Genomic DNA, 27,311 nt, shown 5'->3' with positions numbered 1-27,311 from the left:
CAGCAAAAATGCTTGGATTTCTCATTGACTCCCATTATACTCATTACTTAAAACGAGCACCCAAGCATTAGAAATTGCTTGGTTTGAGTAACGAGTATCCGAGCATTTTAGTGCTCGCTCATCTCTAATTAACATGCCACAACAGTTGAGAACAAAAAATGAAGCATTATTAAAGATAATCTTAAAGGGAAGCTGTCAGTAGGATCAACCCTCCTAAGTCGTCTATATGGGCACGCAGGTCATAGGAAGTTGAATAAAATTGTTATATAAAAATTATATAAGATTATAATGGGAAATAGTAGATTTGTGGATTTTTAATTAGGTCCCAGGAGCAGAACAATAGGGAATAAAAATCTTACAAATCTCATCAGTTCTTTTCTTACCTCGACAGAAGTGTTGGTTTTATTTCTCTCACAGGCATTTTCTGTAATATTCTCAATGGATTTCAAGAAGACGCACAGCGGATCCTATAGAAAAAGTAACCAAAGTGTCTAAAAATACATATACACAAAATACCCTAATATCAACTTATTCTTCTGGTGTGAAGCTTTAACACTTCATACTATAAAATTGCCATGTGAGTGAGGCCCAGCACAGCAGGTGCAACTGCAGGAATCCCCTTCTGGCATTATAATCAGGAGAGAAGCACCTCTATCATACCCTGTATATTTTCATTTTAAATTTAAATTATATGTACAACTTTGCAGTCATAAATGTAGAATAAAAATAAGCAACTTTGCAAATGGTCTTGATTAAAAATAGCTTATGTTTTGTGTATACAGCTCCTATGTTGACCTATTCGTCTACACTGTAACAGACTACAAACAAATCCTGTGTAGTCTGATCCTATTTTACTCTCTGTCATCTCTTTTGACAACCTACAGACAGTAAAGGTGATAAATAGAGGAGAAAAAAAGAAGATCAGACTACTCAGGACTTGTTCGTAGTCTGTAATACTTAAATCTGCATTGGAGCTGTATACACAAAACAGGATTTTGTTCATCTAAACAAATTTCAAAGTTATTTCATTTATTACTATTATTTATTATTATAGCATCATTCATGCCATGGCGCTTTACATGTGAAAGAGATATACATAGCACAAACAATTACAATATATTTGAACAATACAAGTCGGCGACTGGTACAGGAGGAGAGAGGACCCTGCCCGTGAGGGCTCACAATCTACAGAGGATGAGGGAGGATACAGTAGGTGAGGGGAGAGCTGGTTGTGAAGCGAATGGTGGAGCGAGGGTTACTGCAGGTTGTAGGCTTGTCAGAAGAGGCAAGTCTTCATGTTCCTTTTGAAGGTTTCCACGGTAGGCGAGAGTCTGATGTTTTGTGGTAGAGAGTTCCAGAGTAGGGGGGAAGCACGGGAGAAATCTTGTATACGATTGTGGGAAGAGGAGAAAAAGGGGAGTAGAGAAGGAGATCTTGTGAGGATCGGAGGTTGCGTGTTGGTAAGTACCGGGAGACTAGATATATGGGGGAGACAGGTTGTGGATGGCTTTGTATGCCGTGGTTAGGGTTTTGAACTGGAGTCTCTGGGTAATGGGGAGCCAGTGAAGGGATTGACAGAGAAGAGAGGCCAGGGAATAGCAGGGGGACAGGTGGATTAGTCGAGCAGCAGAGTTTAGGATAGATTGGAGGGGTGCGAGAGTGGTAGAAGGGAGGCCACAGAGCAAGAGGTTGCAGTAGTCGAGGCGGGAGATGATGAGGACGTGCACTAGTGTTTTTGCAGATTTGTGGTTGAGGAATGTGTGGATCCTGGAGATATTTTTGAGTTGGAGTTGGCAGGAAGTGGAAAGGACTTGGATATGTGGTTTAAGGGAGAGGTTAGAGTCCAGGGTTACCCTGAGGCAGCAGGCTTGCGGGACTGGGGAGAGTGGACAGCCATTGACTTTGATGGATATGTCAGTTGGGGAGGTTGAGTGAGACATTGGAAAGATGATGAATTCAGTTTTGTCCATGTTAAGTTTTAGAAATCTGTCAGAGAAGAAGGATGAAATAGCGGACAGACATTGTGGGATTTTTTTTAGTAGGGAGGAGATATCGAGTCCAGAGAGTTAGATCTGTGTGTCAAGAGCATAGAGGTGATACTGAAAGCCATGGGTCTCTATGAGCTGCCCCAGGCGAAAGGTGTAGATGGAAAAGAGCAGGGGTCCTAGGACTGAACCCTCGGGGACACCAGCAGATAAGGGGCAAGATGAGGATGTGGTGAGTGAGTGGGAGACACTGAATGTCCTGTCAGTTAGGTATGAAGAGATCCAAGATAGGGCCAAGTCTGTGATGCCAAGAGATGAGAGAGTCTGTAGTAAGAGGGAATGGTCGACTGTGTCAAAGGCAGATGACAGGTCCAGGAGGAGGAGGACAGAGTAGTGTCGCTTGGATTTGGCAGTTAGTAGGTCGTTAGTGACTTTAGTCAGGGAAGTTTCAGTGGAGTGGTACGGTCGGAAGCCAGATTGGAGGCGGTCAAAGAGTGAGCAGGAGGAGAGGTGGGAGGACAGTTCAGAATGGACATGTTGTTCCAGTAGTTTTGAAGCATAGGGGAGAAGTTATATGGGGCGATAGCTGCACAGAGAGGATGGGTCAAGGGATGGCTTTTTGAGGATGGGTGTGATCGAGGCATGTTTGAAGCATGAGGGGAAGACACCAGTTGTTAGTGACAGGTTGAAAAGGTGGGTTAGGGTTGGGATGAGGATAGTGGTAAGGTTAGGGATGAGGTGGGACTGGATTGGGTCAAGTTCACAGGTGGTGAGCTGTGATTTGGAGAGTAAAGAGGAGAGTTGATCTTCCGTAATTGTGGAGAAGCTGGTTTTGGAGGAGGAGGATTGAGTAGGTGTGAGGAGGGGCTGTGGGAACTTTAGGCAAAAGCTTTGTCTGATTTTATCAATCTTCTGCTTGAAGAATGTGGCAAAGTGTTAAGCTGAGATGAGAGAAGAGGGATGAGGCACTGGGAGATGGAGGAGAGAATTTAAAGTTTTGAATAGCTGTTTAGGGTTGTGAGACAGGGAAGATATGAGAGATGAGAAGTATGTTTGTTTTGCTGCAGTGAGTGTGGACTTGAAGGTAGTGAGGGACTGTTTGAATGCGATGAAGTGCTCGTTGGAATGGGACCTTTGCCATTTCCGCTCAGCAACCCTGGAGGCCCTTCACAGTTCTTTAGTCTTGTTGGTGTGCCAGGGTTGCCGACTGAGTGGGCGAACTGTGGTATGTGTGAGGAGGGCGACCGAATTGAGAGCTGCAGCTGTGGTGGTGTTATATAAAGTGGCAGCAGCATTTGCATCGTGTAATCAACTTATGCTTGTGAGAGGGACAAGGGATTCAGAGAGTGAGTGTAGGTCAAGGTGTTTGAGATTCCTGCAAGGGTGTGCAAGGTTTTGGAGTGGGGCTTGAGCACCTGGAGAGGAGAGGGTAGAGAATGTGAGTAGGTTGTGGTCAGAAAGAGAGAGAGGTGAGCTAGAGAGGTTAGATAGGGAACAGAAGTGGGTGAATATGAGGTCCAGTGTGTGGCCATCTTTGTGAGTGGGGGCAGAAGACCATTGAACAAGACCGAAGGAAGAAGTGAGGGATAGAAGCTTGGAGACAGATGAGTGGGAAGTGTCAATGGGGGTGTTGAAGTCACCCATGATGATAGTGGGGATGTCAGCGGAAAGGAAATAAAGCAGCCAGGTGGTGAAATGGTCAAAGAAGGTGGTGGCTAGTACAGGGGGGCGGTAAACGACTGCCAGTTGTAGGTTGGAAGGAGAGTAGATGAGCACAAAGTGCACTTCAAAGGAGGGGAGAGTAATGAAGGGTGGCAGTGGGATATGGGTGAAGGAGCAGTTGCCTGACAGGAGAAAACCTACTCCTCCACCATGCTTGCCATTGGAGCAAGGGGTGTGAGAAAGATGGAATCCACTGTACGAAAGTGCAGCTGGGGGAGGGCGTGTCAGAGGGGGTGAGCCAGGTTTTGGTGATGCCGAGGAAGGAGAGTTTGTTAGTAATGAAAACATGGATGTATGAAAGTTTGTTGCACACGGAGCGAGCGTTCTATAGAGCTCCTGTTAGTGGGGCTGGGGAGGCGGGGGCTGGGAGGATGGGAATAAGGTTAGAAGGGTTGCGAGAGTTTGTGACAGATCGTGGATAAGAGGTGGAAGTGACTGTGGGGATGTGGTGAGGAGGACCAGGATTTGGAGAGATATCACTGGTTGTCAGAAGGAGCAGGGAAAGTGTTAGCAGGTGGGAGCAGGAGAGGGCATGAGTTGGCTGTCTGTGTTTGGAAGCACAGGAGTGAATATTGAAGAATAGTTCTGAGGAGGAGGTGAGATGAGTGGGGAGGATGGAGGGAAAAATTAAGAGTTCCTTACTATGTGTAGGGATTAGATAGTTTGTATGATTTGGAGAAGTAAGACAAGATTTTTTTGCAAAAGTACTCATATCCTTTAAGAAAAGTTTTCTATGGTATGTATGACTACACAAGGATCTAGTAGCATCACATACCATGCTATTATGTTTTTCACATTTCTCGAGTTCCTGCTCGGTGCTGGATTCACTGTGACATCTGTCATACCCTGAAAAGAGAGAAAAAAGAAGGTAAGCAGTTCATTCTCACAATTTAGGGGCTCCGACTTCCAATTAGATGTAATTAAGTATTTATTAGTTTATTTTTTTTATTTACAGCAGAGATGGGACAAGTTCTGTTGGTGCCCAAGGTGGTGGTTTTCAAATGCACCACACTACCCTCCTCGATAGACAAAAATTAATATAATTGGTCCAAGTTGCAAATATACTGTAGGACTTGACTTTTTTTTCATCCATAAATTGCACCTTCCAAGGTTGACCTAGTGAACTGCCAGCTCCACCTATGTAGCGCCCCGAGGGTTCGGCCGCTACAGGGGTATTGCACCTCAGACCGGAGGTGTGATATTCCACTCCCAGGTAAGGATGGAGTATGGACCAGGGCTCAGTTAGCTGCATGCAGCACACACACCCCATTTCCGAGGGACAGCTCAACGGTGCTCCCACTAGACAGAAGTGCAGGCACAACAGACCATGTCCCTGCTGGAGTGGGGAGGGAGGGGTGGAACACCCAGTGCTGTAGGGGCAGATAGGGGGCGGTTCCTGAGCGTAGGAAGGAGCCCATTGGTTGCTGGTCACCTGGGCTCATGGCTAGAGGGAGGTATAAAAGGTGGGCACCATCTTAGATCTAGGGTCAGTTCTGTGGAGAGGAGAAGACAGGGAGCAGCAACTCAGGCTGAGTGCTGCTCCAGAGGCAGGCCTAGGGAAGAGGCCAGGGCCTGAGAGGAGAAGGAGAAGTGGGCCTGGAGAAGAGGCCGAGGAGGAGGTGAAGGGGAGCTGAGATTCTGGCTCATCTCAGCTCCAAGAGAAAGGAACAGAAACAGAAAGGAACTGCAAAGAAGGAGAGACAGAGAAACAGAAGGGCTCAGGAACAAGAAGGTGGAAGGGACCCTAAGAACCCACGAGAATCCAGGGTGCAGGGTCAGGCAGATTAAGGGTACCGGATCCCAAGTTGGTGGAGGAGAAACAACCCTCAGCCAAAGACCGGTCGTCGTGATCATATATTGGTGCGACACCTCATCAAACCTGCTAGGAAGGCACCATATAGGACAGCGGAGGACGGGGCCCACGTTTAACCGCACAGGTCCGCGGCAGCTGGACAAAAGTGGGTCACTGGTGAGGCAGGCCAGAGAAAGGATAAAAGGGGGTCCTGTGCCATGCTCCTGAACTGCCTGGGAGTTGACCGAGCCCCTCACCTGGTGGACGCAGCACGGCTCGGGCGGTCACTGCTGGCCGAAGTGACCTGGAACAAACGAACTGTGAGTAAAGACCCTGGACTGTAACTTGTTGTCTGTGTGCTCCTTCGCGCCTCCAGCACTATCAGCACCGGGACCCGCACTACCATCACTCCCAACATCCACTACACTGCCCTGGGGCTGCACTTTTCCCGTGGGGAGTCACATCACCTCAGCTGCACCCATCATCAGCCCCAGCGGACTGCCTTGCAGCGGCGGTTCCTAATAACCGCAATCCACGGGTGGCGTAGTCGGACATTATTTGGAGCGCATAGCAGACTACCATTGGCTTGACCACCCTGAGCCGCGGGACCGGGCCGCCACTACTACTACCCCCATCGTTCCCCTATCGCCCGGATCCGCGTGCCCCACGGCCCAGGGGGCGAGTCAGCTTTGGCGTAGTCGGCAGGATCATTACCAACCCGCCACAAGCGGGTATTGCGTGCCTGAAGAAAATTGCACATGTACCTTAAAAAGAAGTTTCCCGCCGTCCGGAGTCGTTTCCCGCCATCCGGAGCCGATTCCCGCCATCAGACGCCATCTTGGACCGTTTCCCGCCATCTTCATCCGTCTTTCCCGCCCTGGCAGAGCGGACGCCATTATGTGCGCACCAAAAGACAGCAGGAAGCCACCTCCCATCGTGGGCCAGGTCCCAGAATGGCGCCAAAGAAGGAGCCCGCCCCCACCAGCCATGAATGCAGCAGTGGAGATGTCCATCAACATGGGGGGGCTGCCCCTGAAAGTGATTGTCAGCAGAATGCCCCAGGACCACCCCCTCTGGGGGCGGAGAGAGAAGAAAACTGTGGGGCAGGGCGCAGTCTGGATCAGTCTGGCCAGGCCGCACCCGGAGATGGAGGGAGAAACCAGTTCCGGTACCCTGGCAAAGGGCCTGCTGCAAGCTACACCACCATGCAGCCTCACCGAGCTGTTAGCCCATCTCCCCAAGGAGGACCCCGAATATACACGGGCGGCGTTGGAAGAGCTGGACCGGAGGATGGTCCGGGCGCAGCAGGACGTGATCGCCGGATGGAAGAAGGAAGTGGCCCGGCGGGCTGTGATCCTGCAGCCGAAGGCGCCATCGACGAGCAGCGCACCAGCCACCGAGGGCAGTGAAGGCCGAGCGGAGGCCGAGGACGACGCCGCGGAGGAGGCCGTGACAGCAGAGGCAGGTAACGGAGACGCCCCTGCACTGAATCCTGAGGCCGCCGACCTGCCCCTGCACCCCGTCACGGAGCCCAACGCACCGGGACCCGCCGTCGACACCGTGCCCCCACCGCCATCAACCGGCCCCCAGGCCGCAGACGCTGCCAGTGAGCCCCGCCCCACGCCGTACCCTCTGACCCCGGGCGTGCTCAGCCAACCGCCATCGCAGGCCCGGCCGCAAGGCCCTGCGCCCCCGGGCGCCGCTGCCCCGACGGAACCCCCTGCACCTGCTGTACCGCCCTTGGGAGCAACCAGGAAACGACCAGCACGGGCCTGGTCGCAAGGTCACGTGCCCCCGGGCGCCGCCAACCCACCTGCGCCCCCTGCTGCTGCAGTACCACCACTGGGCGCGGACTTCTTCGCCCAATACACCACTCCGGATGGGCTGCCTTTCATCTGGCCCCCCGAGTTTGTCAACCCCCGCTTCCGGAGGAGCCCGTCCGCGGAGGTCGAAGTACCCTCTGAGCCCCTCATACCTGCTCCGACGCCTCAGGAAATCCCCCAGCTGCCATTGGAAGATGCCCAGTTTGAATGGGACCCCACAGGGGAGGACCTGATGGGGTTCACGAAAGAAACGCGAGCGGGCGCAGCTGAGCGGCGGGAGGCCTGCCGCCAACAGCTGGAGATGTTTGAGAAGGAGCAGCGAGAGCGGCAGGTGAAGCAAGAGAAGCTGCAGGTCCAGAGCGCGGAGCAGAAAATGAAGGCGCGACGAGATCCCCGAACTGCCCGCAGACCCCGAGTCACCGGGACTGTGGTGAAGTTCCAGATGGAGCGCGGCTGGGGCTTCATCCGAGACCATCAGTGACGTGTTTGTGACAAGGAGAGATGTGGAGGGTCACCTACCGGAAGGCCATCGTGGGCGGGATCTATTCCCAGGCGACGTGGTGTCTTACACCCGACACCAAGGCGTGAAGGGGTGGTACGCCCTACACGTCCGCCGAGTAGTAGAGGAGGAGGAACAGCACTACTCGGACGCTGAGTACCAGGAGGGCCCGGACGGGCCTGAAGATCCGTATGAGGAGGAAGAAGGAGCGTCACGAAGACACCGTTACCAGTGAACGGTCAAGTGGCATTGTAAATAGTTACCCGTAAGGGTGCAAAGGAACTGTGTGGGACTGTTTCAAATTGCGTGTGGTCCCCGTTGGGACTGATATAGGACTGTGTGAACGTTATGCCCTATCCCCTAAGTAACCTGGCTGAGGACTGAGAGCAGCCATCCCTCTTCCCCTAACAGGCTGAGGACTGTGAGCAGCCATTCCCCTATCCCCACCGGCCGAGGACTGGGAACGGCCAATCCCATGCATATAGTTGCGCTTCTTAAAGCGCCCCCTACTGGTTTTATACAAGAACCGCAACGTCTACCTCAAAGTTAAAATGGACTGTTGCACCTTTAAAAAGAAAGAACGCCTGGTCGCAAGTTGCACCGCCGCCAGGATCCAAGAATGTGCTTTACTTAAAAAAAATGTTTTATGTGAAAAGGTTTTATATGCTGCTAAATAGTCATGTGAAAGTTTTCTATAATGTTTTATACAAAAGAGTTCCGGAAGTATTGGAAAAGTTTTCTATAATGTCTAGTGAAAAGAAAAGTGTGTCCCATAAAGGGAGTTGAACCGTAATGTCTGTTTCTAATGTAAAAAAAAGTTATTGAAAAAGTCTTTGCATGTCCTGTAATCAACTGTTTTTGCTCTTTTCCAGCCCGAGGACGTGCTGTGCTTTACCAGGGGGGAATGTAGCGCCCCGAGGGTTCGGCCGCTACAGGGGTATTGCACCTCAGACCGGAGGTGTGATATTCCACTCCCAGGTAAGGATGGAGTATGGACCAGGGCTCAGTTAGCTGCATGCAGCACACACACCCCATTTCCGAGGGACAGCTCAACGGTGCTCCCACTAGACAGAAGTGCAGGCACGACAGACCATGTCCCTGCTGGAGTGGGGAGAGAGGGGTGGAACACCCAGTGCTGTAGGGGCAGATAGGGGGCGGTTCCTGAGCGTAGGAAGGAGCCCATTGGTTGCTGGTCACCTGGGCTCATGGCTAGAGGGAGGTATAAAAGGTGGGCACCATCTTAGATCTAGGGTCAGTTCTGTGGAGAGGAGAAGACAGGGAGCAGCAACTCAGGCTGAGTGCTGCTCCAGAGGCAGGCCTAGGGAAGAGGCCGGGGCCTGAGAGGAGAAGGAGAAGTGGGCCTGGAGAAGAGGCCGAGGAGGAGGTGAAGGGGAGCTGAGATTCTGGCTCATCTCAGCTCCAAGAGAAAGGAACAGAAACAGAAAGGAACTGCAAAGAAGGAGAGACAGAGAAACAGAAGGGCTCAGGAACAAGAAGGTGGAAGGGACCCTAAGAACCCACGAGAATCCAGGGTGCAGGGTCAGGCAGATTAAGGGTACCGGATCCCAAGTTGGTGGAGGAGAAACAACCCTCAGCCAAAGACCGGTCGTCGTGATCATATATTGGTGCGACACCTCATCAAACCTGCTAGGAAGGCACCATATAGGACAGCGGAGGACGGGGCCCACGTTTAACCACACAGGTCCGCGGCAGCTGGACAAAAGTGGGTCACTGGTGAGGCAGGCCAGAGAAAGGATAAAAGGGGGTCCTGTGCCATGCTCCTGAACTGCCTGGGAGTTGACCGAGCCCCTCACCTGGTGGACGCAGCACGGCTCGGGCGGTCACTGCTGGCCGAAGTGACCTGGAACAAACGAACTGTGAGTAAAGACCCTGGACTGTAACTTGTTGTCTGTGTGCTCCTTCGCGCCTCCAGCACTATCAGCACCGGCACCCGCACTACCATCACTCCCAACATCCACTACACTGCCCTGGGACTGCACTCTTCCCGTGGGGAGTCACATCACCTCAGCTGCACCCATCATCAGCCCCAGCGGACTGCCTTGCAGCGGCGGTTCCTAATAACCGCAATCCACGGGTGGCGTAGTCGGACATTATTTGGAGCGCATAGCAGACTACCATTGGCCTGACCACCCTGAGCCGCGGGACCGGGCCGCCACTACTACTACCCCCATCGTTCCCCTATCGCCCGGATCCGCGTGCCCCACGGCCCAGGGGGCGAGTCACCTACCAGTCAATGTAAATAGGTTATCCAACTTAAATTAAAAAAATAATCATAAAGACAATTAAAGGAGTTGTCTCAAGTTTGGAAGTTAGGGGATCCATGGGCTCGAAGATAACTTCCTAATCGCTGATTGTCAAACGACTGGAACTTTCACCGATCCTGAGAACCGGTTCTTTAAAGAGCCCCATGCGAATGGAGCGGTGGTCCATCATATTCACTCCTGCTCTATTCATTCTTAATGGAAGTGCTGAAGACCAGCTGAGTGCTGCGCTTAGCTATCACACATTTAAAATGAATGGAGTGGAGGCACACATGATCAACCACCACTCCATTTGCATGGGGCTTTCAAGAGCCCTGGTTCACAGGTTCTGTGGGGACCACAGCAATCAGTAAGTTATCCCCTATCACAAGGATAAGTGATAACTTCCAAACTTAAGACAACCCCTTTAGTTGTATAAATTAGTAAACGAGACATTACTCTCCAAATTGAAAACCCTCATTGCTCTAGCTTATGCCACTCCAGTGCTGTCAACTGGGATCAAAAGTGATGATATGTTGTTCTTAGGTCAGCTTTCCACTGAGGCCTGCAGCCGATAGGTAGCTCTTATGGGATGTCATCGAATGTGCATCAAATAAAGTCCTGTTCCAGTCACCTGACCACTACATCTGGTCCCGATGGAGAGCACTGGAGCAACCTCCACTGGAGCGATGGGGGAACAGCCAGGAGCTGATAGCTCCATTTATTGTCTTATTTTATTATTTTATTAACTGCCTTAAAGGGGTTTTCCCACAAACAAAAGTTCATTTAATCAATAGATATTGGAATAATAATAAGTTCCACAATTGGATGTGTTTAAAAAAATGTTCCTGTGCTGAGATAATCTTATACATGTGCCCCTGCTGTGTACTGTATAATGGCTGTGTCTGACCGTACAGGAACATGGTCTGATCATACCACAGCTCCAGGACAGGAGCTAGGGAGAAAAATTATACAGACATTACAGCACAGGCTCACAAATGATTCTTTCTTTTAAGTAAAACATTGTTTAAAAACAGGCAGTGAAATGTATTAACTCACAAAAAGAATCAGCTGTTATCCCGTTCTGTAATGTCTGTATACTCTTTTGCTCCCCCCTCCACCCAGGAGATGTGGTATGATCAGACTATATCCCTGCACGGTCAGACACAGCCATTACACAGTACACAGCAGGGCACATTTATAAGATTATCTTTGCACAGGAACATTTTATTTAAATACATTCAATTGTTGAAGTTATTATTATTCCAAGATCTATTGATTAAAATGAACTTTTGTTCATGGGAAAACCCCTTTAAGAGGAGTTTCTTTTTAAGCTGAGAGTCACAGACTCCCCATTCTGGTGGTTGGAGGACGCCAACATTTTATCATAGAAAGTGTACATACAAAATGAGAAAATCATTGCAGCTTTCTTCCAGAATCACACCAGGGTTATGTCTGGTATTACAACTCAGCTTCATTCTGGTTAAAGGGGCTGAGCTTCAATACCACACACAACCTGTGCAAAGGTGTGGTGCTGTTTTTGGGTAAAAAACTAATGTATTTTTAAGAGCAATGGTAATGTTTCTGAGGGAGAGTCTCATCCACTGCAGGTATTGTTTTATTGGCGGGCTTGCTGACACTATTTAAGGGGCATTCCGCTGGCAATGTTTATGGATAGTGCTGTTAATGGAGGCACTGTGGGTGTTGTTTCGGACGGACTGCATTTGTGGTCATTATCTCAAATCTTACTAAAAATTGTTTCTACACATCAGTTCTCCTTTTTGGATTTAGGAAGTTATGTGATTTATGCCTTCACATAATCTGCAGTCAGAAAGGAAGATTGTTACGGTAACAGTATGCAAACTCTTGTGGGATACTTGCCATATGCTGCGTCAGGAGAAATACACATTATTTGCTGCACACAGCCCTATATACTGAAGCCATTCAATAGTGAAAGGATCATTTTTATTGACCGGAATAGTGCCGCCCCCCTTGAGGGATTGAGGGTGTTGTTCTTGCAGCCATTCACATTTTATGTCTGTTTTTTTCCTCTCCCCATCTGATATCACGTTGCCCGATAAGTGCTCTTCCCCTTGCTTTCAAGTACTTGTTCATATATATAAAACTAGTATTGACCAAATGGACCACCATCTAATGTTGTTCGGCCAATGTCAGATAAAAAAAGGTTGCCATGTTGAATTGAAAAAAATAAGGGTTATGTGGTTCTCGAAGAAAATAAGGTATCTGGCTGCGCCTTACTCCCCAACCTGCACTTAGAACACATTGGATGAACCAAGTGTGCACGCGTATGGGAATCTCTGAAGAGATAGTGATGAACAAGCAGTCTGCTGGCAGCCATTGAATGGAAGGATCCTGGACTATAGGGAAAGATCCACATGGGCTTAGAATCACCATGTTTGGATCCTATTTCATATATCAGTTTGGTGTTGGAGGAACATTTTTCTGCCAAAAAATTGTTCTCTAGGGTGAGCATTGGCGTTACTTAGTGACTTATAATGTAATGTTCCAAAGGGAAGGTTAAATCATCTGGACAGTGACAGGTGGGACATTGGATTTTAGTATCCATGTGACCCACCTGTTATAGTTTTCAAGAAGGTCTTCTGGGGTTTGTCAAAATTTGAAAATTTCTCCTGCTCTGAAGGTGCTGATCCTCCTATTTTATGTATGTTTCCATCATTCTTCTTCTAGCCACTACGTCTTTATTAGAAGGAGAGGTAACATACTAACGTTGTCTATATACTGATGTTGACTTTACATTTAAAGGTTTAAAATTCTTTCATGTCTGCTGTTAGTTATTTGTGAGTGTAATATTCTGCTGGGTTATGTATGTGATGTGGAATCCCATATGTATGGGCATCTTTAGGTCTTCAATACCATTTAAGGGAAAGAATATAGCTTCCTAGAAGGGTTGATCCCCAAGTGGATACCCTAAACATTTTCCTCTGAACAGCTGGTATAACAAGTAAGTAGGTTTCCAGCACCAGTAAGATTTGTTTTTTCTTCATAAATAACTCTATAAACCACAAAATCCTTTTGCTTTGGTCAGAGGAACATCCTGTTCCACCACTGCTCAGTAATATATCCACCACTATTTTTAAAATGAATGATGGGAAACCATGTTGTACTTTCCTATTGACCTCCTGACATTTACAGTATATTCTGGAAAAGGCAAACTTATGGGCTCTTGATGAAAATGAAAACCTGTCCACTTCTTTATAAAAACACAATTGAGGGGTGTTAGACAAAATGACGATTGAGTGCTAGTACATGGACATGAGTGGCACGGTTTGGAAAATAAGCAGTTATGGAGTTGAGTTGCAATACCAGTCACCAAGTAAGAAAAGTAACAGAAAACTGGATTTTCTTACTTCTCCTACAGCATTTAACACTTTCCTCTTATAGCTTGGAAAATACTTCCATCTTATATGTCTTCCACGGTGAATGGTCCTACTTTATTGTTGGTAGAGATCAGTGTCCACCACAGGTTGGCACAGCCCAGTGTGTTTTTCCATTTTTTCAGGAAGGACAATGAAATGTGATAATTGTATGAATTCTAAATACTAAGGAAATCAGAATCCTAGAAATCCTAAAGTCATGTGATACTTAATATCTAACTTATGACCAGATTGTAATAAATAGAATAAATCATTGCAAGAACTGGAACTTCACATTGGGTTAATGACTCTTATGAAATGCCCACCTGATGGTGGTGTTGGAGTTCCTTGTCCTTCCGTGGTTTTTGGAGGCATGATGTGTGATGTTTCTGGTAATTTTATTGCTGATGTGGTTAGTGGGTTGTAGTGGGTTGTTTCTCTGACCCTCTGATGTGTGTACGTTGTTGTAGGGGTTCCCATGTTCACACTCGGTGTTAGCAATGGACCTGTGGTAGAGATTGGGGCTGATGATGAAGAAGATGTTTTAATAAAATCTCAGAAAATCAAGTTTTGCTACCCCATATGCTATGTTTCACACTAACTTCCCAGTAAAAAAAATCTCTACCAAATCATTTTCCACAGGAAAAATATAATTGAAGCCTAGACATCTCCACTTATTGACAGGTGGGAGTGTTCTTGTTAAGACCCGGGGTCTTCCATGGGCATATCACTACTCAGACAACACAGGGTGAGGGTAAAACAGTGTGGCAGTACTTTATTGAACCACAAAGCGGACAATAAACACATTGAACAGTCTAAGCAAGTACCCAAGATGGTGCAACATTATACAGTCCTTACCCTTCTGCTGGCCCGCCGAGGATAGAGTAGCTGCGATTTCAGGGGTTCCAGGGCCGACTACCCCCAACAGTGGCACCCCGCTTTTGGCGGGCCCCCAAAGCGAGAAGGTAATGACAAACTTAGGAAACTAGCCAAGAGCAGTGAAGTCTGGGGCCAGGCGGCCTGATTGTCCCAACCTGGATTCTTCAAGACATCTCTGAGGGTTCAGCAATGGTCAATGGAACTGATCTGTAGTCCTTCAGCTGGGGCCGAAGTCCCATAAGCTGACAAGCTGTAGAATGACTCAGAATAAAGGCAGAAACCCCTTTTTTATATGTCACAGTTGTCCTTGCAGCCATCATTCACAGGTCAAGGGTCAATGATCAAGGTGGAAGGGGCTCATGACTCATTGATTAAGCATGTTATCAACTTGCATGGTTTGGTATAATATGTAATCAGCATATTATCACAGTATTGCTCCATGTTTCTATCTTGCTCTCAACTCAAGTGTCAACTTTCAGGATTATTCAAAGAATAGCCTGTTAACCAAAGTAGAACACCAATGCATAAGTCAACATGAAGATAAAAGCATATACAGTGCATTGTGAAAGTATTTAGCCCCCCCATGAACTTTTCTACCTTTTGCCACATTTCTGGCTTCAAACATAAAGATATAAAATTCTAATTTTTTTGGGAAGAATCAACAACAGGTGGGACACAATCGTGAAGTGGATGAAATTGGATATTTTAAACTTTTTTAACAAATTAAAAACTGAAAAGTGGGGCGTGCAATATTATTCGGCCCCTTTACTTTCAGTGCAGAAGTTCAGTGAGGATCTCTGAATGATCCAATGTTCTCCTAAAGGACTGGTAATGATAAATAGAATCCACCTATGTGTAATCAAGTCTCCGTATAAATGCACCTGCTCTGTGATAGTCTCAGGCTTCTGTTTCAAGTGCAGAGAGCATCATGAAGACCAAGGAACACACCAGGCAGGACCGAGATACTGTTGTGGCGAAGTTTAAAGCCGGATTTGGATACAAAAAGATTTCCCAAGTTTTAAACATCTCAAGGAGCACTGTGCAAGCGATCATATTGAAATGGAAGGAACATCAGACCACTGCAAATCTACCAAGACCCGGCCGTCACTCTAAACTTTCATCTCGAACAAGAAGACTGATCAGAGATGCAGCCAAAAGGCCCATGATCACTCTGGATGAACTGCAGAGATCTACAGCTGAGGTGGGAGAGTCTGTCCATAGGACAACAATCAGTCGTACACTGCACAAATCTGGCCTTTATGGAAGAGTGGCAAGAAGAAAGCCATTTCTCAAAGATATCCATGAAAAGTCTCATTTGAAGTTTGCCACAAGCCACCTGGGAGACACACCAAACATGTGGAATAAGGTGCTCTGGTCAGATGAAACCAAAATCGAACTTTTTGGCCACAATGCAAAACAAAATGCTTGGCGTAAAAGCAACACAGCTCATCACCCTCAAAACACCATCCCCACTGTCAAACATGGTGGTGGCAGCATCATGGTTTGGGTCTGCTTTTCTTCAGCAGGGACAGGGAAGATGGTTAAAATTGATGGGAAGATGGACGGAGCCAAATACAGGACCATTATGGAAGAAAACCTGCTGGAGTCTGCAAAAGACCTGAGACTGGGATGGAGATTTATCTTCCAACAAGACAATAATCCCAAACATAAAGCAAAATCTACAGTAGAATGGTTCAAAAATAAACGTATCCAGGTGTTAGAATGGCCAAGTCAAAGTCCAGACCTGAATCCAATCGAGAATCTGTGGAAAGAGCTGAAAATTGCTGTTCACAAACGCCCTCCATCCAACCTCAATGAGCTCGAGCTGTTTTGCAAGGAAGAATGGGCAAGAATTTCAGCTTCTGGATGTGCAAAACTGATAGAGACATACCCCAAGCGACTTACAGCTGTAATCGCAGCAAAAGGTGGCACTATAAAGTATTAACTCAAGGGGGCCGAATAATATTGCACACCCCACTTTTCAGTTTTTAATTTGTTAAAAAAGTTTAAAATATCCAATAAATTTCGTTCCACTTCACGATTGCGTCCCACTTGTTGTTGATTCTTCCCCCAAAAATTAGAATTTTATATCTTTATGTTAGAAGCCAGAAATGTGGCAAAGGCTATGTGCCCACGATGCAGAAATGAAGCAGAAAATTTCTGCAGCATTTCTGCATCTCCCTGGCAGAAAAAACGCATGCAGATTGTGCATGCGTTTTTCCTTCCAAATACATGCGGATTTGAAGCTTATTCACATGCGTTTATGCATGCGGATTGACAAGCGCTTTCCAGGCGATTTTAGCATCACTTGGAAAGTGCTTGACAACTAGGTCACACTATATAAATCCATGCAAACCGCATGGATTTATATAGTGTGACCGTAAGAATGTTTAAAAATAAAAAAATAAACCTATACTTACCTTCCGATGGCCCGGCGTGTGTTGCAGCGCTTGTTCCTGGCTGCCAGCTGATCACGGGACACTGCACTGAAGGGCCTGCGGTCACATGACTGTGACGTCACCGCAGGTCCTTCAGTCCTGCCCGCAAACACAGAGGAGGAGACCGGGGGCCGTCGGAAGGTGAATATAATCTTGTTTTTTTTATTGTAATCTTTTTTTTACAGGTACAATGGTACCCAGGTCTGGATGAGAGTCTCCTCTCCTCCAGAACTGGGTACCATCCGCACATTGAAACGCATATAATCCGTGAGTACAAATGTACTGACACGGATTATATGCGTCTCAATGCTAGTCAATGGCGGTGATTACGCCGCGCTTCTGCAAAATTAATGAACATGCTGCGGATTTTTGAGCGCAGCATAAACGCTGCGGAAAAATCTGCAGCATAGGCATAGAACTTGCCGAATCCCCTTGGGGACCATGGGGGGCGGATTACCTAACGTTTAACAAGCGTTTATGCTGCGGAAATTCCGCAGCATATACGCTTGAAAAACGCTACGTGAGCACTTAGCCAAAAGGTAGAAAAGTTCAAGGGGGCCAAATACTTTCACAATGCACTGTAGCTCTTGGCTTACTGAATCTGTTTGGCATAATTAAGAAGAAAAGCTGTGTCGTCACAGTTCTCATATAACCATTCACAAAATTCCATTGAAAAGATAGAAGATGTCCCAGAGTCAAGGCTGACATTTTTTTTCCATAGTCCAAGGACCAAGCCCAGATCTTGGTGTTAGCAGTGATCTTAGGAAAGATAGTCCTCTACGGGCAAGGAGATAAACATCCAAGGTTCCCTCTAACTAAGAAAAAGGATTGATGTCGCCTGTTCAACTACACTTGAGTGAGTCAAAAGAAGGTGTTTTGGTCATGACAAGAGATCATGACTATGGCAGCAGATTGGCAATTTGACAAATGAGAAATTAAGTTTTGTTTTTGTGAAAAATAAGCAGATTATTTTATGACTAAACTGCAATAGCAGACACAGCCCATGGACAAGAGTGGCAGTGTTTCAGAGAAACAATCCATTTACAGTATTTAATTTAAGAAGAAATGGTGCAGAATTTGTTCTAATGCCACATTTAACAGTATATTATTACCGTATTTTATGGTTAGCAGTGGAGTATAGCATTTTCTTTTCCATTTGACATGTAACCCCTTCTAGAAAGGACAATAATTATTTTTTATTATTGACAATGTCATTATGTTATTAATGATAGTGGATAATGCACTACAATAATCGGCATAGGTTGGTATGTTCTTCTGTTAGATTAGAAATAAATAGGGAAATTATATGAATGTTTAATATTGTAGCACCCTGAGGACTCGGCTGCTACAGGGGTATTACTCCTCAAGCCAGAGGTGTGGTATTCCACTCCCGGGTAAGGATGGAGTGTGGAACTGAGCTCAGATAGCTGCATACACTACATACATCCCATTTCCGGGGGACAGATCGACGGTACTCCCACCAATATATGTGCAGGTACGATAGTGTCTGTCCCTGGCTGGAGTGGGAGGGGGGTGGAACATCCCAGTAGTGTAGGGGCAGATAGGGGGAGCAGTCTGGGTAATGCTAGGAGCTCATTGAGTGCTGGTCACCTGAGCTCACACATAGAGGGAGTATATAAGGTGGGCACCATCTTAGGACAGGGTCTTTTGTAGAGTGAGTCAGAGGAGCAGAGCAGAGAAGCTCAGCCAGAAGGGCTGACAGGGAGTTGTGGTTCCGGCTGGGCCCAGCTCCAAGGCCAAGTCTGAGAGAGAGAGAGGAGTCAGAAGGACCCAGAGAGAAGAAGAAGGAACCCCAAGACCCCAGAATACAAACGGCAGGGTGAAGGGTTGGCACCCAGGGTACCGGATCCCAAGCTGGCAGAGAGAAAAGCACACCTTAGCCAGAGACCGGAGGTTGTGGGCAGGATCTGCCACGACCCTCACTAAATCCACTAGGAAGGCATACCAAGGATAGGGTCAGGGAACCCAGAAGAGGTGTACCCACCAAGAGACCCGAGGGAGCCGGACATAAGTGGATCCCTAGTGAGAACGGCCAGAAGCGAGGGAAAGTCAGACAGGAGCTCAGGACCACGCTCCAGAATTGCTTGGGGGTTGGCCGAGTCCAGGACCTGGTGGACGCAGCACGGCTCGGGTGGTCGCTTCAGGCCAGAGTGACCATAAGAACACCCGTAAGTAAAAAACCCCTGAACTGCACAGCCCGACTCTGAGTCTTCTTGCTGGATCATCCTGCACCTTCACAACCACCATCCTCTGACCCCCTGAGGCTATACCCCTCCCGTTGGGGGTTATACTATCACAGCTGCACACACACCACCAGCCTCAGCGGACCCTTCTGCAGCGGCGGCCTTTTGACCGCAAATCAACGGGTGGCGTAGTCGACACTAAAGAACATTTAACAACATCTGTAAAGACTGCCACACACTGAGTTTGACACCCTGGGCACGGACCGGGTCGCCGCCACTCGGAGACTACAACCCCCATCTGATCCGGCTCCGGGTAATCCCCAAACAGCACTGGCCCAGGGGGCGCGTCAACTTTGGCGTAGTCGGCAGGATTTCGTGCCCACAACCACCGGGTACTGCGTGCCTGAAGAGAAGTTCAAATTTACCTTAAGAAGAAGTCTCCCGCCGGTTCCAGAGGGTCCCTGCTATGGGACGCCATCACGGATCGTTTCCCGCCGGTTGCCCGCCATCTGCAGCTTTTTCCCGCCATCCACGGAGTTTCCCGCCACTGGGAGACGATTCCCGCCATTTCCAGAAGATTTCCCGCCTTGGAAGAGCGGACGCCATTATGGGCGTGCCAGAGGGTGGCAAGAGGTCACCTCCCATCGTGGGCCAGGTCAAGGAATGGCGCCAAAAGCGGAAACCGCCCCCACCAACAGAGACTGTGATGCTAGAGATGTCCATCAGCGTGAGAGAACTGCCCCTGGAACTGACAATCACAAAGTTGCCCCGGGACCACCTTCAATGTGGGCGGAGACAGAACAAAAGAGAGAAGATGGGTGCAGCCTGGAGGAGTCTGGAGAGAGCGCACCCGGAGACAAGAAGTCTGGAGAGGACTCCGGAGGAGCCGTACCCGGAGATGGAGGGAGAGGCAGGCAGCACCGACCCAGTGGTCAGGAGCCTGTTGCAAGCGACAACCCCAGAAGGCCTGGTGGAGATCCTGGCACAGCTCCCCCGAGACCGGGAGCATGCACAGACCGCACTGGAGGGCTTGGCTCAGAGGATGGCCTGAGTGCAGCGGGACGTCCTGGCCGCATGGGGCAGAGAGATGGCCCTGCAGGCAAGAACCTGCCAGCGAAGCACGCCACCCGAGACGAGGAGACAGACCGCCTCTGAGGATGGTGCAGGAGGAGTGAAGGCCGGAGACGGCGCCGAGGAGGGAGCTGAACAGATGGAGGCAGGTAAAGGGGGCGTCACTACCCCGAGCCGAGAAACCGCGTGCCTGCCCCAGCTCCCCGTCGCAGAGCCCGAAATTCCCCCTGCCGTGCCCGTCGCTGCATCGTCACCGCTCCAGACAAGGCCTCAAGCAGAAGCCGCGGCCGCGACCCCTGTGACGTCACGCGCCTCAACCCTGAGCGCGGCAAAGCAGGAAACACCACCGGCCTGGTCGCAAGGTCTAGTACCCCCGGGCGCCGCAGTACCAACAGCGCCCTCTACCTCCACTGAGCCACCGGCCTGGTCGCTGGGCCAAGTAACCCCGGGCGCCGCCGTCTTCACGGTGCCCTTTACCTTCAGGGTGCCCCAGGCCTGGTCGCAAGGCCTGGCGAACCCGGGCGCCGCCACCACCACCGCGCCCTCAACATCTAGAGTGCCGCACCTGGGTGAAGATTTGTTTGCCCAGCACACGTGCCCGGATGGGCAGCCCTTTGTGTGGCCACCGGAGTTCCACCATCCCCGACTCCGGAAAGAAAGACCCCTAGATGAGCCCCTGATTCCGGTTCCGAAGCCCGTTAAGATCACCCCACTCTCGTTGGAGGAAGCGCAGTTTGCGTGGGACCCCACCGGAGGAGACCTCATGGGATTCACCCAAGAGACTCGGGCAGCCGCAGCTGAGCGTGCGGAGTGCTGCCGGCAGCAGTTAGAGGTCTTTGACCGGGAGCGAAGAGAGAGGCGGGTCCGAGAGCAGCGGCTGCAGGAACAGAGTGCAGAGCAGAAGAGCCGGACCAGGAGGAACCCCCGTGCAGCCCATGGTCCCCGTGCCACCGGGACTGTAATTAAATTCCAACTGCAGCACGGTTGGGGTTTCATCAGGGATCATCACACCCCCGGCGACGTCTTTGTCACCAGAAGAGACGTGGAGTCCCATCTGCCGGAGGGACACAGAGGTCGTGACCTATATGTAGGGGACGAGGTCACGTTCACCCGGCACAAGTGTGCCAAAGGACCCTACGCTCTCCATGTACACCGGCTGACGGAGGAGGAGCTACGGCGTGAAGAGGAGCAAGAGGACCCGGACGGGTCTGAAGGAGGAGCAGGAGTACGCCGTCATTAAAGTACGGTAAAGAGACTGTACATAGTTACCCGTCAGGGTATATGCCATGCTGCTAACTTAAAATATAGTCCCCGTTGGGACCAGCAAATTGAACTGTTCCAGTGTGTCCCATCTCCCCACAGGCTGAGGACTGTGAGCAGCCATCCCTTTTCCCCACTGGTCGAGGACTGAGAGCGGCCACCTTCCCTTGTATATAGTTGCGCTTTCTAGGGCGCCCCCTACCGGTTTTATAGGAAACTGTTGCTTTTACTACAAGAGACTGTCGCACTTTACCCGGTCACAAGTTGCACCGTGGCCGGAGGAACAAAAATGTTATATGAAAAAGTTTTATGCTGATAATATATGATGTTTTATATGTTTATGTTTTATGAAAAAAAAATGTATGTTTATGGATGTTTATTCTCTTACAGCCCGAGGGCGTGCTGTGATTTACCAGGGGGGAATGTAGCACCCTGAGGACTCGGCTGCTACAGGGGTATTACACCTCAAGCCAGAGGTGTGGTATTCCACTCCCGGGTAAGGATGGAGTGTGGAACTGAGCTCAGATAGCTGCATACACTACATACATCCCATTTCCGGGGGACAGATCGACGGTACTCCCACCAATATATGTGCAGGTACGATAGTGTCTGTCCCTGGCTGGAGTGGGAGGGGGGTGGAACATCCCAGTAGTGTAGGAGCAGATAGGGGGAGCAGTCTGGGTAATGCTAGGAGCTCATTGGGTGCTGGTCACCTGAGCTCACACATAGAGGGAGTATATAAGGTGGGCACCATCTTAGGACAGGGTCTTTTGTAGAGTGAGTCAGAGGAGCAGAGCAGAGAAGCTCAGCCAGAAGGGCTGACAGGGAGTTGTGGTTCCGGCTGGGCCCAGCTCCAAGGCCAAGTCTGAGAGAGAGAGAGGAGTCAGAAGGACCCAGAGAGAAGAAGAAGGAACCCCAAGACCCCAGAATACAAACGGCAGGGTGAAGGGTTGGCACCCAGGGTACCGGATCCCAAGCTGGCAGAGAGAAAAGCACACCTTAGCCAGAGACCGGAGGTTGTGGGCAGGATCTGCCACGACCCTCACTAAATCCACTAGGAAGGCATACCAAGGATAGGGTCAGGGAACCCAGAAGAGGTGTACCCACCAAGAGACCCGAGGGAGCCGGACATAAGTGGATCCCTAGTGAGAACGGCCAGAAGAGAGGGAAAGTCAGACAGGAGCTCAGGACCACGCTCCAGAATTGCTTGGGGGTTGGCCGAGTCCAGGACCTGGTGGACGCAGCACGGCTCGGGTGGTCGCTTCAGGCCAGAGTGACCATAAGAACACCCGTAAGTAAAAAAACCCTGAACTGCACAGCCCGACTCTGAGTCTTCTTGCTGGATCATCCTGCACCTTCACAACCACCATCCTCTACATCTGACCCCCTGAGGCTATACCCCTCCCGTTGGGGGTTATACTATCACAGCTGCACACACACCACCAGCCTCAGCGGACCCTTCTGCAGCGGCGGCCTTTTGACCGCAAATCAACGGGTGGCGTAGTCGACACTAAAGAACATTTAACAACATCTGTAAAGACTGCCACACACTGAGTTTGACACCCTGGGCACGGACCGGGTCGCCGCCACTCGGAGACTACAACCCCCATCTGATCCGGCTCCGGGTAATCCCCAAACAGCACTGGCCCAGGGGGCGTGTCAACTTTATAGAGGTTTTCTGGGCTTTTGATTTTGAGGACCTATCCTTATGATAGGTCAACAGATCACTGTGGGTCTGACACCCAACACTCGCACCATCCAGCTGTGAATAGCTCCCCTGGTGGCCGGATGAACACATTGAACGAAACTGCACTGCGAAGCTCCATTCAACATATAATGGTAGCTGCTGAGTACTTCGCATCATATTCTATTCAAAAGAATAGAAGCTGCTCTGCAGTACACAGCAGGGTCTGCTTCAAATTGAATGGAGCTTCACATTACTGCTCCGTTCAATGTTTATATCTGGCCACCACCGGAGCTATTAACAACTGCATGGTGCGAGTGCTGGGTCTCGGACCCCCACTGGTCTGATGATTTATGATTTATCATCAACGTAGGTATATTAAATGCCCATTTAAGTAAAATCCAAGAAATCCTAAACTTCTAAACTCATGTTGCATTTGGCAACTTGTCAATGAAATCTACAAAAATCAAGGAAATAATTAACATCTCACACTAAGTAGATGACTCTTTTGCAATACCCACCTCTTTGTGTTGTCGGATCTACTGTACGCACGCTTCCCATGGTCCTGTATGATGTCAGCAATGGACTAGTGGTGGTACTTGGGACTGATGAAGAAAATGTAAGAAATGTTTTTTAAGAACGTTTCTTAGCATAGCCATCAATGCATGTTCGTTTGTGGCACGATCACACTATTGAGAACAATGAAGGAGTTTCAGCATTCTAATGTACACTACAGCCCATTGGTTTTCCTTGTTGTTGGGGGTCCTGAGTCATACATTGATGTTCTATACTAAAGACAGAACATCAAGACAAAATATCAGAATCCTAAAAAAATACCTTTAATTTATACAGTTTTCTTACCTGCACATACTCCATCCAGTTTCACTAGAGTAACACAGTTATTTTGTTGTGTGCAAATGTCATTGCAGTGGCAGGCTTGTGAATGACAAGAGGCTCCAGCAGGACAATCTGAGTCATTCGTACATTTATCTGCCAGAAACAATTATATCAAAATTAATTTTGGACAGACTCAGAGTTAAACTGGCTCACCTGATAGGCTCTCTTTAAAGGGATTTTCCAAATACCCAATGCTAAACTTTGTGCACGTCTATGCACAGCCGCCATTCCTCTAGGCTCCTCGTCTGCAGCAGTAAAGAGTTTCCTAAACTAACCACGGCTGTCAGACATTCATACATGTGGCCCCATAATGAAACTGAGCATTCATCACTGGTGACTACTATTGTTTTTTTTAATTAGATATGCAAGAAATTATCTAACAATTTAAAGGGGGCGCAGATCCCAACTAAAATAATCAGAAACAGATAGAGGTGTTTTTTTTATCAAAATTTAAAAAATCTTGTGAAAAATTACATTAGAAACCCCATAATGGGAAGTGTTGAAAAAATGGAATCCAAAGAATGAAATGTTTATTGTTACACCACATCAAAGAGTTTTTTTGTGTTGGGTATGGCCACATTTATACCAGACTGATCCCGGTTTCACACATTTTACTTGAACTCAAAAATTTCTTAGGCATATAAGGGACTATTGAATTTTGGCTAGGGGACCCGTGGTTAGTTCGCACATTGTAATCTGTTCTCGGACCATGAATATTGGACTTCTGAAGCCTGCCTAAATGTTACTATAACCTGATGGCCAGATTCTTACCTGTACATGCATAGAGCCTTTTGTCATTTAGCTTGGCAACAAATCCATCTCTACGACAGGCACATGGGGAAGTATTTCCATTCGTTTCACAGACCCCTGGAGGGTAAACATATGGTTCAGTGAGAGTATGAAAACAGGTTATAGGATTATCCTTCCCATAGCCAATCGGGGGCCTTCACAGGTATTTGTAAAAAAAAGAAAGGGTCATAGTGAAACACTGGTTTTCTTTAGGTGGTCACACTATAACCCAATATGGGCACAGTCAATTTTGTTACCGAGGTGATAAGACTTGGTGATGTGAAGCCCAGGAGATGAGGCTCCAGTAAAGTAGTTGCTGAGAATTTTTTTAATGGGCTTAGATGTTTGAGTCTGGGTTTTAGGAGTGGCCAGAGAGCTGGGTGGGACTGGCCGTTCCTATCTTCACTCTGTAGTTTGAATGGCCTATTTAAGGCAGCTCAGCTGCCTCAGAGTCTGTCTTCGTGTGAAGGTGGAAATACCTATAGTTTGCTGATCACTTTTGTCTAGAGGCGCACTAGAAGTTATCCCAACTGTAAAACGAGTGAGGCCGCATTGCTGGACACTGTACTGCCATATGGACTGTTTTTGGTTTTTGTTAACTTTGATGCTGGAGAAAATGCTGTTTTCTGTGTATACCGCTGCCTGAAAGAGAGGATCTCTAAAAGGGGTTCTCTTTTTCAAACAACTTTTTTTTTCCGTCTAAAATATCTCCTGATGAACTATATAATGTCATATAATAGGATGGGGACACCCCATTATGAAACCAAACAAGAAGTGGTGAAAAGTTAGTCAAAAATTTCTAAATTTGCACCAAATGTATCATCTAGTCTGAGCCACTGGTATATTTAGCCCATTTTAGGGCTGTTTTCTCTAAAGCCCCCAATACAGAATATAAACTGTAGCTGTCAGCTGAACTATCTTTTGGCCAATAGCTCTCTCTCTACTGAGTCTTCTACATTGGGAAAAATAAGTATTTGATACACTGCTGATTTTGCAAGTTTTCCCACCTACAAAGAATGAAGAGGTCTGTCATTTTTATCGTAGGTACACTTTAACTGTGAGAGACAAAATCTAAAAATAAAAAAAACAAACAGAAAATCACATTGTATGATTTTTAAATAATTAATTTGCATTTTTTTTGCATGAAAAAGGTATTTGATCATCTACCAACCAACAAGAAATCTGGCTCTCACAGACCTGTTAGTTTTTCTTTCAGAAGCCCTCCTAATCTGCACTCATTACCTGTATTAATTGCACAATTGCACCTGTTTGAACTTGTTACCTGTATAAAAGACATCTGTCCACACACTCAATCACACTCCAACCTCTCCAAGATGGCCAAGACCAAAGAGCTGTCTAAGGACACCAGAGACAAAATTGTACACCTGCACAAGGCTGGGATGGCCTACAGGACAATAGGCAATCAGCTTGGTGAGAAGGCAACAACTGTTGCCACAATTATTAGAAAATGGAAGAAACACAAGATGACTGTCAATCTTCCTCGAGCTGGGGCTGCATGCAAGATCTCGCCTCGTGGGGTATGGATGATACTGAGAAAGGTCAAGAATCAGCCCAGAACTACACGGAAAGACCTGATCAATGACCTGAAGGGAGCTGGGACCACAGTCTGAAACATTAACGTTAGTAACTCATTACATAGTGTAATGCAGCAGCTTGCTAGCATTACTGTAAAAGGTCCAGGATGTGTTTTACCTGACCATGTACCTTCCCCTTTAACTGACTGGTCACATGACTGTGACATCACACAGGTCCTGTATGCACAGTAAAGCTCTGTACACATGACTGGGACAGCACACAGGACCTATACACACAGCTGACTGATCACATGACTGTGACATCAGCAAGGTCCTGTCAGTATGTGGGTGTCTGTGCACAGGATATATAAACCCTGGTGATTTGAGACAGGTGTGTTCGGTGTGAGACGTGAGGCCTGTGCTCCGTGTGTGTGGGACACCGTTTGTGAGAGGCCTAGTGAGGCCGAGAGTGAAGCCTGGCAGCCTGAAAGGCCGAGCCTGGATCCTGTGCGTGGATGCCAGTGGCCTTTGAGGGAGAGCCGGCTTGTTGAGGAACCCTGAAAGGCGCAGACTGGATGTCAAGTGTGGAAGACATACCAGTAGCCTACGAGGGGACGACGGCTAGAGACCCCTACCTGGGAAGCCACAAAGCCACAGTGGTGGCAAGCGTAATGGACTGAGACAGCTAAACCTGGCAAAGGTAATACCCTGTGCTATATGGACATTGTGATATGAACATTGCTATTTTTACCTTGCCGTAAGCTGTAACCTGGAGCAAGTGGGCCTGTGTGCCACTTGGCTCATGAACATTGTGTTAATGTGTGTCGGCGTGCCACGGAGTTGGACCCGGCGAACTGTGGCTTATGAAGTAATAAACTGCAGCATTGTGAGAAAATACGTAAAGACATTGCACGTGTGCATTGATTGACGCAGCGAAGCGAGTAACCCCAGTATGATGACTAGCGCTGCCTTAAAATAGTCATGGAATAAAATCCTGCAGGGCACGCAAAGGTCCCCTTGCTCACGCCAGCACATGTATAGGACCGTATGAAGTTTGCCAATAACCATCTGGATGAT

General features: G+C 48.3%; 1 protein-coding gene across 5 annotated transcripts in view; it reads right to left on the bottom strand.

Annotated features, from left to right (window-relative positions):
• Positions 1-27,311, bottom strand: part of LOC141166797 (adhesion G protein-coupled receptor E3-like) — a 94,753-nt gene that overhangs the window by 43,004 nt on the left and 24,438 nt on the right. For 3 of the 5 annotated variants that reach the window (XM_073653836.1, XM_073653832.1, XM_073653834.1), the window contains 6 exons: positions 24,682-24,777; positions 23,875-24,003; positions 23,535-23,618; positions 13,804-14,001; positions 4,483-4,553; positions 384-467 (listed from right to left, as the gene is read on the bottom strand). In XM_073653836.1, coding sequence (XP_073509937.1) covers positions 384-467; positions 4,483-4,553; positions 13,804-14,001; positions 23,535-23,618; positions 23,875-24,003; positions 24,682-24,777 — 662 coding nt within the window. The remainder of the gene's footprint in view (positions 1-383; positions 468-4,482; positions 4,554-13,803; positions 14,002-23,534; positions 23,619-23,874; positions 24,004-24,681; positions 24,778-27,311) is intronic. The other 2 variants (XM_073653835.1, XM_073653837.1) reach the window with 2 other exon arrangements.

Source organism: Phyllobates terribilis, unplaced genomic scaffold (assembly GCF_046119375.1).
Source record: "Phyllobates terribilis strain yellow unplaced genomic scaffold, ASM4611937v1 Scaffold_11__3_contigs__length_659146591, whole genome shotgun sequence".
In the NCBI taxonomy this organism is placed as follows: domain Eukaryota; kingdom Metazoa; phylum Chordata; class Amphibia; order Anura; family Dendrobatidae; genus Phyllobates; species Phyllobates terribilis.
This window is presented reverse-complemented; position numbering and strand designations above follow the sequence as displayed.